At 36.8% G+C, this 13,837-nt stretch overlaps 1 protein-coding gene across 2 annotated transcripts in view; it reads left to right on the top strand.

The window, feature by feature from the left end:
* The first annotated feature begins 50 nt into the window (after positions 1-50).
* Positions 51-13,837, top strand: part of LOC139165747 (vitellogenin-1-like) — a 46,950-nt gene continuing 33,163 nt past the window's right edge. For both annotated transcript variants that reach the window (XM_070748991.1, XM_070748990.1), the window contains exons 1-8: positions 51-89; positions 537-662; positions 2,881-3,087; positions 4,923-5,140; positions 5,225-5,325; positions 8,843-8,967; positions 11,425-11,514; positions 13,262-13,381. In XM_070748991.1, the coding sequence (XP_070605092.1) occupies positions 87-89; positions 537-662; positions 2,881-3,087; positions 4,923-5,140; positions 5,225-5,325; positions 8,843-8,967; positions 11,425-11,514; positions 13,262-13,381 (990 nt within the window). In that variant the 5' untranslated portion in view covers positions 51-86. The remainder of the gene's footprint in view (positions 90-536; positions 663-2,880; positions 3,088-4,922; positions 5,141-5,224; positions 5,326-8,842; positions 8,968-11,424; positions 11,515-13,261; positions 13,382-13,837) is intronic.

Below are 13,837 nucleotides of genomic sequence, written 5' to 3'. Positions count from 1 at the left end.
CTTTAGGCAAGCCACTCATCTATGATGTGGAAAAAGTAATCCTGATCAGTTCTTACAGGAAATATTGTAATAGCACATTGTAAGATATGGTAAGATATAAACACCATAGACAATTTTACAGATGCTAAGCAGGGCCATTGCTTTATATTTGGATCTTTCATTTCTGATTCTGATCTGTTACAGATCCACAAGTTAAATAAAAGCAAACATTTTGCTTTGTAATTGAAAATTGTTCCTATCACCTATCTCTTCCCACTTATGACTGTATGACTGTAACTTGTTAATTGTATCCTTATGATTTATATTAATATTTGTTTCCTGGTTGCTTATTTGTATCCTATGACAATCATTAAATGTTGTACCTCATGATTCTTGACAAATGTATATTTTCTTTTAGGTACACCTAGAGCATATGTACAAAAAACCAAATTCCTTGTGTGTCCAATCACACTTGGCCAATAAAGAATTCTTTTTTAAAAAACCTACAACTGCCTTTGCTACTCAGTTATAATAACAGCTGAAAATTCTTTCCACAGGCCATTATGATAGACGTTCTTAAAGAGCCGGAGAGTCTCTATCGTACTTCTGTCTGTCTCGCCTATGGATCATTACTTTCCAGATTCTATGCTGTCTCAAACACAGTCCCCGACAAATATATCAAGGTACATTGCCCAATTTCAATTCTGTTTCTTCACCTAAAAATCCTTAAGCTCCAGAGTGCTAACTTAGCTCAGATGAAGGAACTTTCGAATGAAAATAACTCTGTTGAATAGTTTTCAGGTGTTACTACAAAACATTAAAATGAGATTTTTGCTTCACTGGCATCAGAACTGTTAATGCCAACCAGATCTGGGGAGGGGAGAATGTGAGAACAGCAGAAAATGTTTTAACATTTATATGGCATATTTGCCAAATATGTTTTCATGATAGCTTTACATTACTTGTTCTTTTCTTTTATAAAGCATATTTATGAAACTCTCGTTATTATAAGTCTCTTTTTTAAAAGAATTAAATGTAAAATTCCATTGCTTAATTAAAAATAAAAGCAAATGTGTCAGTTATATATGCCTTAATGTTTACCATTTTTGTAGGACACCTATATTATTGTTACCAGCTAGAATAATTATCATTGTCTTCTACACATTGTTGAAGTTTATGTTGCTGTACACTAGCATTGGAAACATACTGATATATGCATGATTTTATATATATATTTACAAATAATCATACTGTGTGTGTGTGTGTTTGCATGGATGTGTGCACTGTATATATAGACCGAAATAGATCTATCCTAGTCTCCCTTAATTTTCAAATTCAGCAAAAACATGTTATATTCACATTGCATTCACAGTGCATTTATGTTGCACTCACAGTGTGCACATTCTGTGTGTGTGTGTGTGTGTTTGAATTATAAGGAAGAGGTGAGCCTGTAGTCTAGAGCAGTGTTTTTCAACCAGTGTGCCGTGGCATGGTTTTTCAACCAGTGTGCTGCGAGACATGGTCAGGTGTGCCGCGAAGCTGAGAAAGAGAGAGAAAGAAAGAAAGAGAGAAAGCAAGCAAGAGAGAGAGAGAAAGAAAGCAAGAGAGAGAAAGGGAGGCAGGAAAGGAGGGAGAGGTAGAAAGAGCAAAAAAGAAAGGAAGGAAGGAAGAAAGAAAGAGGGATGGACAGAGAGGGGAAGGAAGGAAGAGAGAGAAAGAGGGAGAGAAATAGAGCAAAAGGGCGGAAGAGAGATAATTTTTTGTCCAAACTTTTTGTAGCCCTTCCACTCCCCCCCCGCTCAATGTGCCCCATAATTTTGTATATGTAAAAAATGTGCCGCAGCTCAAAAAAGGTTGAAAATCACTGGTCTAGAGGCTACGCCCACTGCCTTAAAAGGCAGAGGCCCAGGTTCAAATCCCAGTAAGGGTATGGCTGACTAACAAGAGCAAATAAGCTTGAAATAGATCTATAGTAGTCTTCCTTCCTTTTCATTATCAGCAAAAATCTGTTACACACACACAAACACACACATTGTGTGTTTGTGTGTTTGTGTGTTTGTGTGTTTGTTTGTTTGTGTGTTTGTGTGTTTGTGTGTTTGTGTGTTTGTGTGTTTGTGTGTTTGTGTGTTTGTGTGTTTGTGTGTTTGTGTGTTTGTGTGTTTGTGTGTTTGTGTGTTTGTGTGTTTGTGTGTTTGTTTGTTTGTTTGTTTGTTTGTTTGTGTGTTTGTGTGTAGCTCACAGTAGGTCTGTGGCTAAGATGCAGAGCTTGTTGATCAGAATGGCAGGGCAAAAGGCAGCCAGCGGCTGCAGGCAGGACAAAAGGTGGCAGGGAGCCGCCGTGACAGGCGCATGGGTGGGGAGGCGAATGGTGGTGAGTGGGGCGAGCGGCAGCAGCAAGCGGCCACTTATCCTTTTTTATGCTGTTTCCGGGTTTTTTTTCGCTTCTGCATATGCACAGAAGCGAAAAAACCCCAGAAATCTCATCCTCGCACAAGATTAGGCTTCTGTGCATGCACAGAAGCTGAATCCCGCGTGGGGGGCACGTGCATGCTGGGTGCAGGAGCGCACGTGTGGGGCATGTGCTCCCAACCCATTCCAGTAGGGCTGGGAATGGAAGCCCACCCCTGGATTCCCCCTAGTGACCAAGGTAACTAGCTAGAATTATGTATTTGCATTTAGCCAAATGAACTCATCTAAACCAAGAGTGGATCATCTTTATTTCCTCCTGATACCTATTATTGTATATATCAGTCCATCCAAAGGTCATTCAAAGGAATAGCTATACTTTTCCCACTTGTTGGGATACTCACAAGAGTACCTTGTACATTTGAAATCTTGATTGGAACTACTAACTATCCACAACACTGTACCAGGTTTACCAGAACACCATATTTTTTACAGCCTCTGACTGATTTTGCAACAAAAGCCTTAAAATCATCTGACATAGATGCAAGTGTCTTGGCTTTGAAAACCTTTGGAAATATAAGACACCAAATTGTCTTGAAACACATTATGAAATATCTAAAATCTGCTGTTCCCTCTGATGTTAGAATTCAGCAGAATGCTATCATGGCTCTAAGAAATCCTGCCAAAAAAGATCCTATACGGGTAAGTAGTGAGAGTTTTCATTTTTGTTTTTTGAAGGAGGTTAATTGGCTTGCTTTTGCTTGATTATTATAGTTACAATATCATGGAGCAAGTGGTTGAACATAAGTTGATCCGTAATTATGTTCCATAATTATGTGTCATAGTTTATTGTATTAAGCCAGAATATTTTCCAGTGGAGGGAAGAATAGAATAGAATAGAATGGAATAGAATTTTTATTGGCCAAGTGTGATTGGATACACAAGGAATTTGTCTTGGTGCATATGCTCTCAACGTACATAAAATAAAATATACATTTGTCAAGAATCTTCTGTTCTGATTGCCAGAGAATTCTCCTGAAAAAAGTGAATGGGGGAAAAAAAGACAAATTCACTGTTACCTTTGGGGTTCTTTGTGCATATAAATCCAATTAATAAAATAAATAAATAAATAAATAATAAAGTTTGAAGCCATTATTCCTGCTTTCACAGGAAAAAAAATAGTGATAGAAGAAGGCAACACAATTCCTTTGAATTATTCTGCCGTTTTCTCCAAAGAGCAAAAATATTTTGAAGGTTCTATTCTCAGCAAATGAGAGAATAGCAGCTAAATATTTGTTGGGTATGATTTTTGAATGCACATAGTTTCTTACACAAAACAACTCCATGTCTCTTGCCAGTAGGACTGTGCCCCAACTACATACTTGCTATAGGCCAGACATGAGGCTATTTGCATACTCTTTAACTCATTTGCGACAGGAAAATATTTCCTAACTCATCTTTCGTTCACAATTCTCACTTCCTATGGGAAGTTTAACAGCTCAGCCTAGAGGGAAGATTCACACGAGGTGATTTCTATTCAATTTCTGCTTATGTCTTAGATGGGCGTAAGATGGGGAAAGCTGTACTAAGCCACAAAAAAGCATTTGATTATATAAACCTTTGGCAAAGACAAGAAGAGCAAATATTGAATTCAGAGTTTAACAATCCTTTTGCCTAATCAACACGACCTTTTTGTATCAATTTCCTATCCTTTTCCCTCCTCTATTCCCCTTACATTAAGTACCACAATGAAAAGCCACTATTTTATGTTGGTTGAACTTCATTTTTACTTTGTGGCATTAGGTACTGCTGAATTCTCTCGTGCTTGCTAAATCCCTTCACAAGTCATTTGTTTTGTTTTTCTTATTAACTGTAGAAAATTGTACAGTTGGCAGGGTGGCAATGGATACCAAATCAAATTTTAAAAAATTGTGCTGGCTGTCAAAATGATCCTCGCTATGGTCAAAAATGGTGCAACCTGGAAACTTTGCAACATTTTCCTGGGGCTTATTTCATCCTCTCATAATAATTATATATCCTTGTAAATTTCATCTCTTTCTGGTGAAAAAAAGAAATAAAGAAAAAGAAAGAAAATATAGGCTATAACACAAATTTTCAACACCAATTTCCATGAAATTTAACACCCCTCCCCCAAGATGGACAACTTTTCCAAAACAAAAATTTCCCTTATTTGTTTTTTTTTTATTTATTTGATTTAATTTAATTTATTTCTAGAACCATCCATCTCAACATGTATCACAGAGTGGCATCAGGCATCTAAACTTGATGATAATGGGGGGAAAAGATACTAGTCCCCTTAGTTGTTTCTCTTTCCAGTACCGCAACACTGTGTCTCTTTTTTCCCATTCTAGATAAGAAATCAAATATGGCTTTTCCAGATGAAGTTCTTAACCAAGAACAAGCAAGAATGGGCTCCCAATCCCAGATTAACATGATCAGTCTGTTTATTTTCAAGGACCATGGATGTATCACATGATCTTTTCACACCTCTCATATTTCCTATTTATTTTGAACAGGTGCAAGGAATTTTACTTCCAATAATCAAGGATTACAAAAATGCTCCTCTTGTCCGCACATGTGCTGCCTTTGTCCTTCTGGAATCAAAGCCTACTTTACCTCTCCTGATGGCCTTAGCTAATGCAATGTTACATGAGCCTAGTATACAGGTTGAAAGCTTTGTGTCCATGTACCTCAGCACAATAGCCGAGAGCAGATCTCCTGAATTCCTAATGATGTAAGTTTCATTAAAAAATATTTTTAACCACAAGTAACAAAGAGTTCAATGTAAACCTTGGTGGATACATTCTTTTTCTTTCAGGGCTCCCTCTTACCGGATGGCTCTCAAAATATTATCTGGAAAAAGTCAAATATGGGCTGGTTATTCAGTCAGCAGATATTCCATCATGGAGTTCTTTGATGGTAAGCAACATATTGTCATCTACTATTATACATCACTTAGACCCAAACGGTAACTTAAAATGCCTTTCTATAGAGTTTTTGTTTTTGTTTTACCATCTCAAAATTAATTTTGACTCCTGGTGGTGGCTGCTTGGATGACTCTTTGGAGTATTCTTGGCAAGATTTGAAAAACGGATTGCCATTGCCTGCTTCCTAAGGCTGAATGACAGAGAGGTTTTTTTAACTAACAATTGGAACCCGCCCACCCCTGAGCACCTTTCTATAGCCTACAATTAGCACACTAGGCTGCAGCAGTCCTGTCAATATTTAAAATGGTTTCTTTTAAATATAAGGTAATATCAAAGAGTTCTAATTCTAGATTTCCTTTCTTGGACATATCTGACATAAACTCTTAACTAGGTAACATCATCAGTGATAGCTAGTCTAGTAAGGGTAATGCAACATCTACAAGAAAGAAAGAAAGAAAGAAAGAAAGAAAGAAAGAAAGAAAGAAAGAAAGAAAGAAAGAAAGAAAGAAAGAAAGAAAGAAAGAAAGAAAGAAAGAAAGCTCAGGGAGCACCAAGGGCTGCTCATTTCAACCCTTTCTTTTATGATAAAGCTTGGTTGATCAACCAAGCCCTTCCACACACAAAACAATCAGGTCTATCACATCATTTTCTGTAGGATTGTCTCACTGCATAACTATGCCTATTGTTCTGTCCTCCAGTATCAATAGCCAGCACTCTTTCCACTCAATGGAAGAGTGGAACATAAAGGGCCTATCTCTTTTCTTGTTGCATTTATTTTTTTGTCTCCAAAAAAATAACAATGCTTGAAATAGTAGCAAAAAGAAGTTTAGCAAATCTCCAAGTGATTGGCAAAAGTCAGGGCCACCAAGGCATGGTAGAAATTCTTTGAAGTTTGAATGATTTGAGATGAGAAATTGAAATACAGCAGTAGAAGGAACATCTAAGGTGAATAGTCTATTTATCTTGAACCAAGACTAACCCCTCTAGTTAATGGTTCAGTTTCTCAAGCTACACCCAAGGTCACAACAACATTGGGATGTCAGGAATGGTGCCAGTCTCAGATCAGTGCAATTCACAATATGGACACAACCCATCTATAGGGAAGGAGGCTTATAAAGAACTTTCATAGCATTAAATTGCAGGGTAAATCCCAGAAATACCTATATCCAGAGAAAGAAAGAGTTCAAAACATATCTGAAAACTTTGTGCATATAGCTTAACAAAACCTTCTCTCCGCCTTTTTTTTAGAAGTGGAATTAATTAGTACAATTCAAATAGTTCAATTAGCGCCATTTCATGCAACATTACAGATTTTCGGGAGCGACGTTACATGACCATTTCATTAATTTCATGATATAAAACTAAGTAGCACACAAAAAGCTGAAACCAAAGTTATACACATTATTCAGACCTACTTTCTCCCAGCTGTATTTTCAGGAATGCCAAAAGCACTTACTTTCCAGATGAACTTTGCGCTCTCTAAAGAATACTTTTATACATGAAATTGCATTGCATTTTATATGTAACTTTATCATCCATCTACAGTTCTATTATTCCTTTAGCAAAGTATGGTTTGGATCCAGAACAGCTGTTCTGCTGATGGAAGGATTCTTTTCTTTTATAGAATGCAGCAGAGCTGCTGCAATGGGGAAAATATGGTTGGTTCCCTCTTTCTACCTGCGGATCCTAATGGTTTTTTACACAACACAAGCAGCTTCTAACGTTCCAAAAGGACTTTTTTTGTTCAAATATAGGAAGGAGTTATATAGATATTACCCTCTCTAAAAAAAAGTGGGACTCTCCTAATATTAAAATAAATAAACTTTTAATATTAGATTTCTCACATGTTTTGTATTTGTATTCATTCTGTTGTATGCCACCCTGAGTCAGCTGAAAAGAGTGGCATATAAAGCTAAATAAATAAATAATTTAATTTATTGTATTTCTATGCTGCCCAAATCCCCAAGGGCTCTGGATCCAGGTCTGCGAAAGGAAAAGGAAAATGAAGGCCTATCAATTAGGAATACTGGACATTTTGTGACATACATGCCCATTTTATAAGCAGGAGCTTTTGTTTGATAAAGGTTGTTAAACTATTAATGCCAGTGTCTTTGATTGTACAGCATTTATTACTTGAAACATAAATTCTTAAGAATCATTTGGCTCAGCAGTGCCATTTATCACATGGATAAATGATCATGGAACATATGGAGAATATGTTCCATTATCGTGTCCTTATTACTTGTTTTTCATCTTTCATCCAGAATAACTATAGATTTGAATATACTCTCCTTCATTAGTGGAGAATGTCAACCCCAAATCATATAATCATACAATCAGAGGAAGCCTTAGAGGTAATGCAATCCAAAACTCCATTCAGTACAAAATCAACAAAAACTTATCTGACAAATTATCATCCAGTCTCTGGTTGAAGCTGTCTAGTAAAATGGCAGCCTATTTTACTGATAAACAACATGTTAGGAAGTTCTTCCTGACATCTAACCTAATCCCACTTCCTTGTGGTTTTAATAATCCTTTGTTTCTAATCCTGGCCTCTGGAAAAATAAGAAATAACTTCATTTCTTCTTCCATGTGACAATGCTTCAAATATGTGCAGAGAAAGGCAATAAAGATGATTAGGGGACAGGAGGCTAAAACATACAAAGAATGGTTGCAGGAATTGAGTTGCAAGGATCTAGTTTAATGGAAAAAATGACTTTGGGATGATATCATAGCAATGCTGCCACAAAGAAAAGGGGGTCAACCTATTCTCCAAAGCACCTGAAGGTGGAATTAAAAGCAATGAATGGAAAGTAATCAAGGAGTGAAGCAACCAGGAACTAAGGAAAAAATTCCTGACAGAACAATTAATCAGTGGAATGACTTGCCTCCAGACGTTGTGGGTGCTCCAACACTGGAGAGTTTTCTGAAGATATTGGACGTTTGTCTGAAATGGGGTTTTCTGCTTGATCAAGGTGTTGGACTAGAAGACCTCCAAGATCCCTTCCAATTTTGTTACTCTGTTATTTGAAGACTAGCTAGTCTAGTAAGGGTAATTATGTCTACAAGAAAACAAGCAAGCTCAGAGAGCACCAAGGACCGCTCATTTCAACCCTGATCTATAAATACTCTACTTTATTGATAATATATAAACAATATATTAATTGATATCTCCCCTACCTTTTCTAGCCATACCCAGATCCTCTAAATAATTCTCCTAGTGATTGGTCTTAACCTTTCACCATCTGGGTAATCCTGCTTTGCATTTGGTCTGATTTATCCCTAACCTTTTTGAACAATTCCAATACCAATGGTGGCCAACCAAAGCAGAGTAGTGTGGAATATGTATAGAAGTTCCACTTGTCCAACATTGTTATAATAGGCTGTTTTATACATCCTGTAGACTTTGTGGCTGTTGCATAAATTGCACTGAGCAATTAAAAACGGAAGTTAAGTATTTATTTTCTGTTTTGGCATAATTGGACTTACTGGATTATCTATCTTGTCAGAAATGTATAAAGCTCGTCTGGGAATGAATTCAGTGTTTCTTCATGAAGAAGGGAATATGGAACCAACATTTCTAATGGCCAACTTCAAGGGACTCTTCCTGGGCAACATATTTTCTCCTTTTGAGGTATTTAAATATAGAACCATAATTATCTGTTGAACAGAATTATAAATTAAAGTTCCTGTTTTTTTGTTTCCTACCCATACTACTTTCTAACATATTGGGAATACTGACAAGAAGCATAAAAAGTGTAACCTATGCTTCTTGATATTCATTTCTTATGCCGAAATTCATACTGAAAATACAATTGTTTTTATTTAGCTGTATTTTGTTTTTTAACCGATACTGATAATTACAGACTTCTGAAGTCAACATTAAGTGACTTGTATATAACCAATGAATCTTTCATGTATTTATTCTTTTTTTAAAAAAAATCTGTTTAGCATTGGTTTCATCTGTGCATCATTTGATAATTTTTAAAAAGTAGATGGGGAGACATATGGAGCTTTTTTTAATGATATTTTCTATTAAGCCATCTTAATTAAAAATGGCTTCCTTTGTGGGATTTTCAAAATGCAGAGACATTAGAGAGTCTTTAAATATACCGCAGCAGAGGTGGGATTCAGCAGGTTCTGATCAGTTCTGGAGAAGCGGTAGTGGGAATTTTGAGTAGTTCAGAGTACCGGTAAATATCACATCTGACTGGCCCGTCCTGTATCTATTCTCTGCCTCCCGAGTCCCAGCTGATCAGAAGGAAATGGGGATTTTGCAGTATCCTTCCTTTGGAGTGGGGTGGAAATGGACATTTTATAGTATCCTTCATGTGCTATGCCCACCAAGCCATGCCCAAAGAACCAGTAGTAAAAACAAATTGAATCCACCACTGTACTGCAGGTTATGGATCAACATATAATAGGAATAGAATAATGGAACATAACGGAACGGAACGCGACGGAATGAAACAGAACAGAATAGAATTTCTTTATTGGTCAGGTGATTAGACACACACAATTAATTTGTCTGTGGTGCATAAGTTCTCAGTGTACAGACAAACGACAAGTGATAATCATAGTCATAAAATACAATCATAATAAATCATAGATACAACACTCAGTGATAGCCATAGAATATAACATAATACAACATAATAGGATACCAAATAAAAGCAATCTAAATAAACCATGAGATGCAACAAATTAGAGTCATAACAATAGGTAATGTGACATGTGAGAAGAATAAGAAGTAATAAATCCCTACTAGGTGATTTGACATCTCAGGGCCTAGACAGTGTTGTGGGAATTAGTAGTTTAATAGAGTGATAGCATGGGGTGGGGAATGGAACTGTCTTTGGGTCTCTTTGTTTAGGTGTGCAATGCCTGGTGAATATTCATTAACCTGATGTAAATAGTTTTGTATATTGAATGTTTGAATTGCCCTATAGCAGTGTTTTTCAACCAGTGTGCCGTGGCAGACTAGTGTGCCGCAAGACATGGTCAGGTGTGCCGTGAAGCTCAGAGAGAGAAATGTATTTATTTATTTATTCATTCATTCATTCATTTATTCATTTATTCATTTATTAGATTTGTATGCCGCCCCTCTGTAGACTCGGGGCAGCTAACAACAATAATGAAACAACATATAACAAATCTAATATTTAAAATAATTAAAAGACCCTTATTTTAAAAACCGAACATACACACAAACATACCATGCATAAATTGTATAGGTCTAGGGGGAAGGGAATATCTCAATTCCTCCATGCCTGAGGACAGAGGTTGGTTTTAAGAAGCTTACTAAAGGCAAGGAGGGTGGGGGCAATTCTGATCTCTGGGGGTAGTTGGTTCCAGAAAGAAAGCAAGAGGGAGAGAAAGAAAGAGAAAGAAAGCAAGAGAAAGAGAGAAAGAAATCAAGAGAGAGAAAGAGGGGGAAAGAGAGAACAAGAGAGAGAGCAAGAGAACAAGAGAAAGAAAGCAAGAGAGAGAGAGCAAGAGAGAGAAAGACATAGAGGGAGGCAGGGAGGGAGAAAGAGAGCAAAAAAGAGGAAGTAAGGAAGAGAAAGAAAGAAAGAGGAAGGAAGGGAGAGAAAGAGGGAGAGAGAAATAGAGCAAAAGGGAGGAAGAGAGAGAGAGATAATTTTTTGGTCCAAACTTTTTTTAACAACCCCCCCTCCCCCGGCTCAATGTGTCCCAGGGTTTCGTAAATGTAAAAAATGTGCCGCGGCTCAAAAAAGGTTGAAAATCACTGCCCTATAGTGTCATCTTGAGGGTAGAAGTTGAAACCATGTATGTCCAGAATGTGAGGGGTCTTTAGATATCTTCACTGCCCTCTTTCTGGCTCATGTAGTATATAGTCCTCAATGAAAGGCAGGCTGGTTGCAATTATTTTTTCTGCCATCCTAACTGTCCATTGGAGTCTGTGTCTGTCTTATTTAGTTGCTGTGCCAAATCAGATACATTCAGAGGTACAAATGAAAAAAATTAGATTTTTAAAAATATTTTTAATATTAATATTTTATTTAAATCAATACATTGTTCAAATGTATATAGATTTATTTTCCCAGTTATATTTTTCTTTTCAATATAGGTGGGAGTTCAAATACAAAGAATAAAGGAAATCAAAGACATCCTGCATCAAGTTAGCAAAGGTCGTGATTCACAGCAACGTCAGAAGGAGGTAAATGTGCAGCCGCTCTGAATGTTTCCAATGGCTTTCTTTTTCCTGAGGATAATACCTCCCATGTTAATCTACCTAAAATGTGTGGGGGAATCTATTGTTTTTCCATCAATGGAATGGATTGGAATAGAATAGAATAGAATGGAATGGAATGGAATGAAATGGAATGGAATGGAATAGAACAGAACAGAATAGAATAGAATAGGCCAAGTTTGTTTGGACACACAAGGAATTTGCCTGATGGATATGTTCCCAGTGTACATAAAAAGAAAAGATATATTTGTCAAGAATCATGAGATAAAACACTTAATGATTGAATTAATGACTTAATGAATTTTCAGGACTAGTCAGTACTTCTAAAAATCAAACAATTTTTGTCACTTCTTTTTAAAAAAAAATACTGTAAGGTTTACCTTCAGCGCCTCTGTTTTCAGTTCTTTAGTAATGGATTATCACATGTTCTTTTTAAAGAGTATACCCTGTTTGTTTGATTGACCCAAATTCAAAAATTCAACAAAAGACTAGACTGTAGACAGTTGGATTCTTATATCTGCTTATAAGGATTGGGGAATTGTTTTGTTTTTAAAAATATCTAAGATACAAAACTGAGAGATACAGATATATATACACGTGCAAAAACTTTCTATGTCTTCTGCATTATACTCTATTTTTATTCTACTTAAGCAATACAATGTTTTCTATACTATATGCTACTGCTGTATATGTCTATTTCTACTGCATTCTATACTATTACTTGCACTTCTGTGCTATATTATACTATTCCTGCTACAAGTATAATATCACCCCTGCTGCTATACTTTATTTGTATCCCATCCTTATTATTTGTACAAATAATGCAAGGCAGCGGACACTTCCCATACAACTTCCTCTTCCTATTTTCCCCACAACAACAACTTTATAAGGCAAGTTGGGCTGAGGGAAAGAGACTAACACCAAGTCGGCTTTCATAGCTAAAGTGGAATTAGAACTCATGGTCTCCTGCTTTCTAGCCTGGTGTCTTAACTACTAGACAAAACTAGTCCTTTAATTTACTATTCATTTCAACTCTGCTCTACTATTACTGTATATAAATGTATTTTAACTTTTGCAGACTCTGATCTGCCTTTACATCCTCCCCCCCCCCCCCCGACATCTACTTTTGCCAAATTTTTCTCTTATTAATGAACAGCAGCTAAAGTACTGACACCTTTCTAATGTTGGATTGGCTTAGATGTGCACATACATATATACATACATACATACATACATACATACATACATACATACATACATACATACACACATACATACATACATTTGTGGATGCTTTTACCTCCGTCAAAAAACCTCATTTTATTTGGCTGTTTTCTATTTCTTGTGATTCTACCACTGCAGAGCTACCAAAATACGCAAATGTCTTCTATCTGTTGTTTGTGTCTTCTGCCCATCTCTTTCAAGGTTGCAGCTTTTATAAGCAATTCTGTAGTGTTAATGCTGAGGCTCAAATCGGAGGCATGAAAGCCAGCAAAGATGTTTGTAATTTTTTTCTCTTTTTTTTTCAGTTTACTTTTCCATAGAGGTCCTTTCATAAATATCTATGTTTATTGTGATGCTTATTTTTATTTAATTTCTACTGGATTTATTTTTTTAAAGGCTATTGTATGATGCTTCGTATACATAAATGCAGAATCAGAATGCAGAGTCAAGTAAATAATAAACATTCTAATTTCTACTTCTTATTATACAGCCTTCTAACCAGAAAATCACAACAGAGAAGTTGTCTGATATAGAAGGGTATGTCAAAATATTTGGACAGGAAATTGGAACTGCGTATATAAAGGGGGATCGTATTCGACAAATGTTACAGGTGCCTGTTTTACATACTGTTCTGACATTTACCATTAAACTATTACCTACTTTTTAAGGTCTTGAATATTTATATTTTAAATATTATCTAATATTCCTATTTTAATAATATCTAAATATTATTGACTTATGATGTGCTACTACCCTGTTTCCCCGATAGTAAGACACCCCCGATTGTAAGACATATCGGGGGTTTCAGGGGGGTCGGCTAATATAAGCCGTACCCCGAAAGTAAGACATATGTCTTACTTTCGGGGAAACATGGTACTAAAAGCGAGGGAGCTGCGCGCCCAGGAGAGTCTCCCTTACGCAGCCTGGTGCCAGCTGGCGGTGGCAGCTACGCCCAGAGCTTGGGCCACCCGGCGGGCGAGGCGGCAGCCCTGGCCGAAGCGGCGCGGCTCTGGCTGCGGCACGAGCGGGAGCTCCGACTGCGGCAAGGCAGCTAGATGAGAGGGTA

Source organism: Erythrolamprus reginae, chromosome 3 (assembly GCF_031021105.1).
Source record: "Erythrolamprus reginae isolate rEryReg1 chromosome 3, rEryReg1.hap1, whole genome shotgun sequence".
Classification (NCBI taxonomy): Eukaryota; Metazoa; Chordata; class Lepidosauria; order Squamata; family Dipsadidae; genus Erythrolamprus; species Erythrolamprus reginae.
The sequence above is the reverse complement of the archived record's forward strand: the minus strand, read 5'-3'. Positions and strand labels throughout refer to the sequence as shown.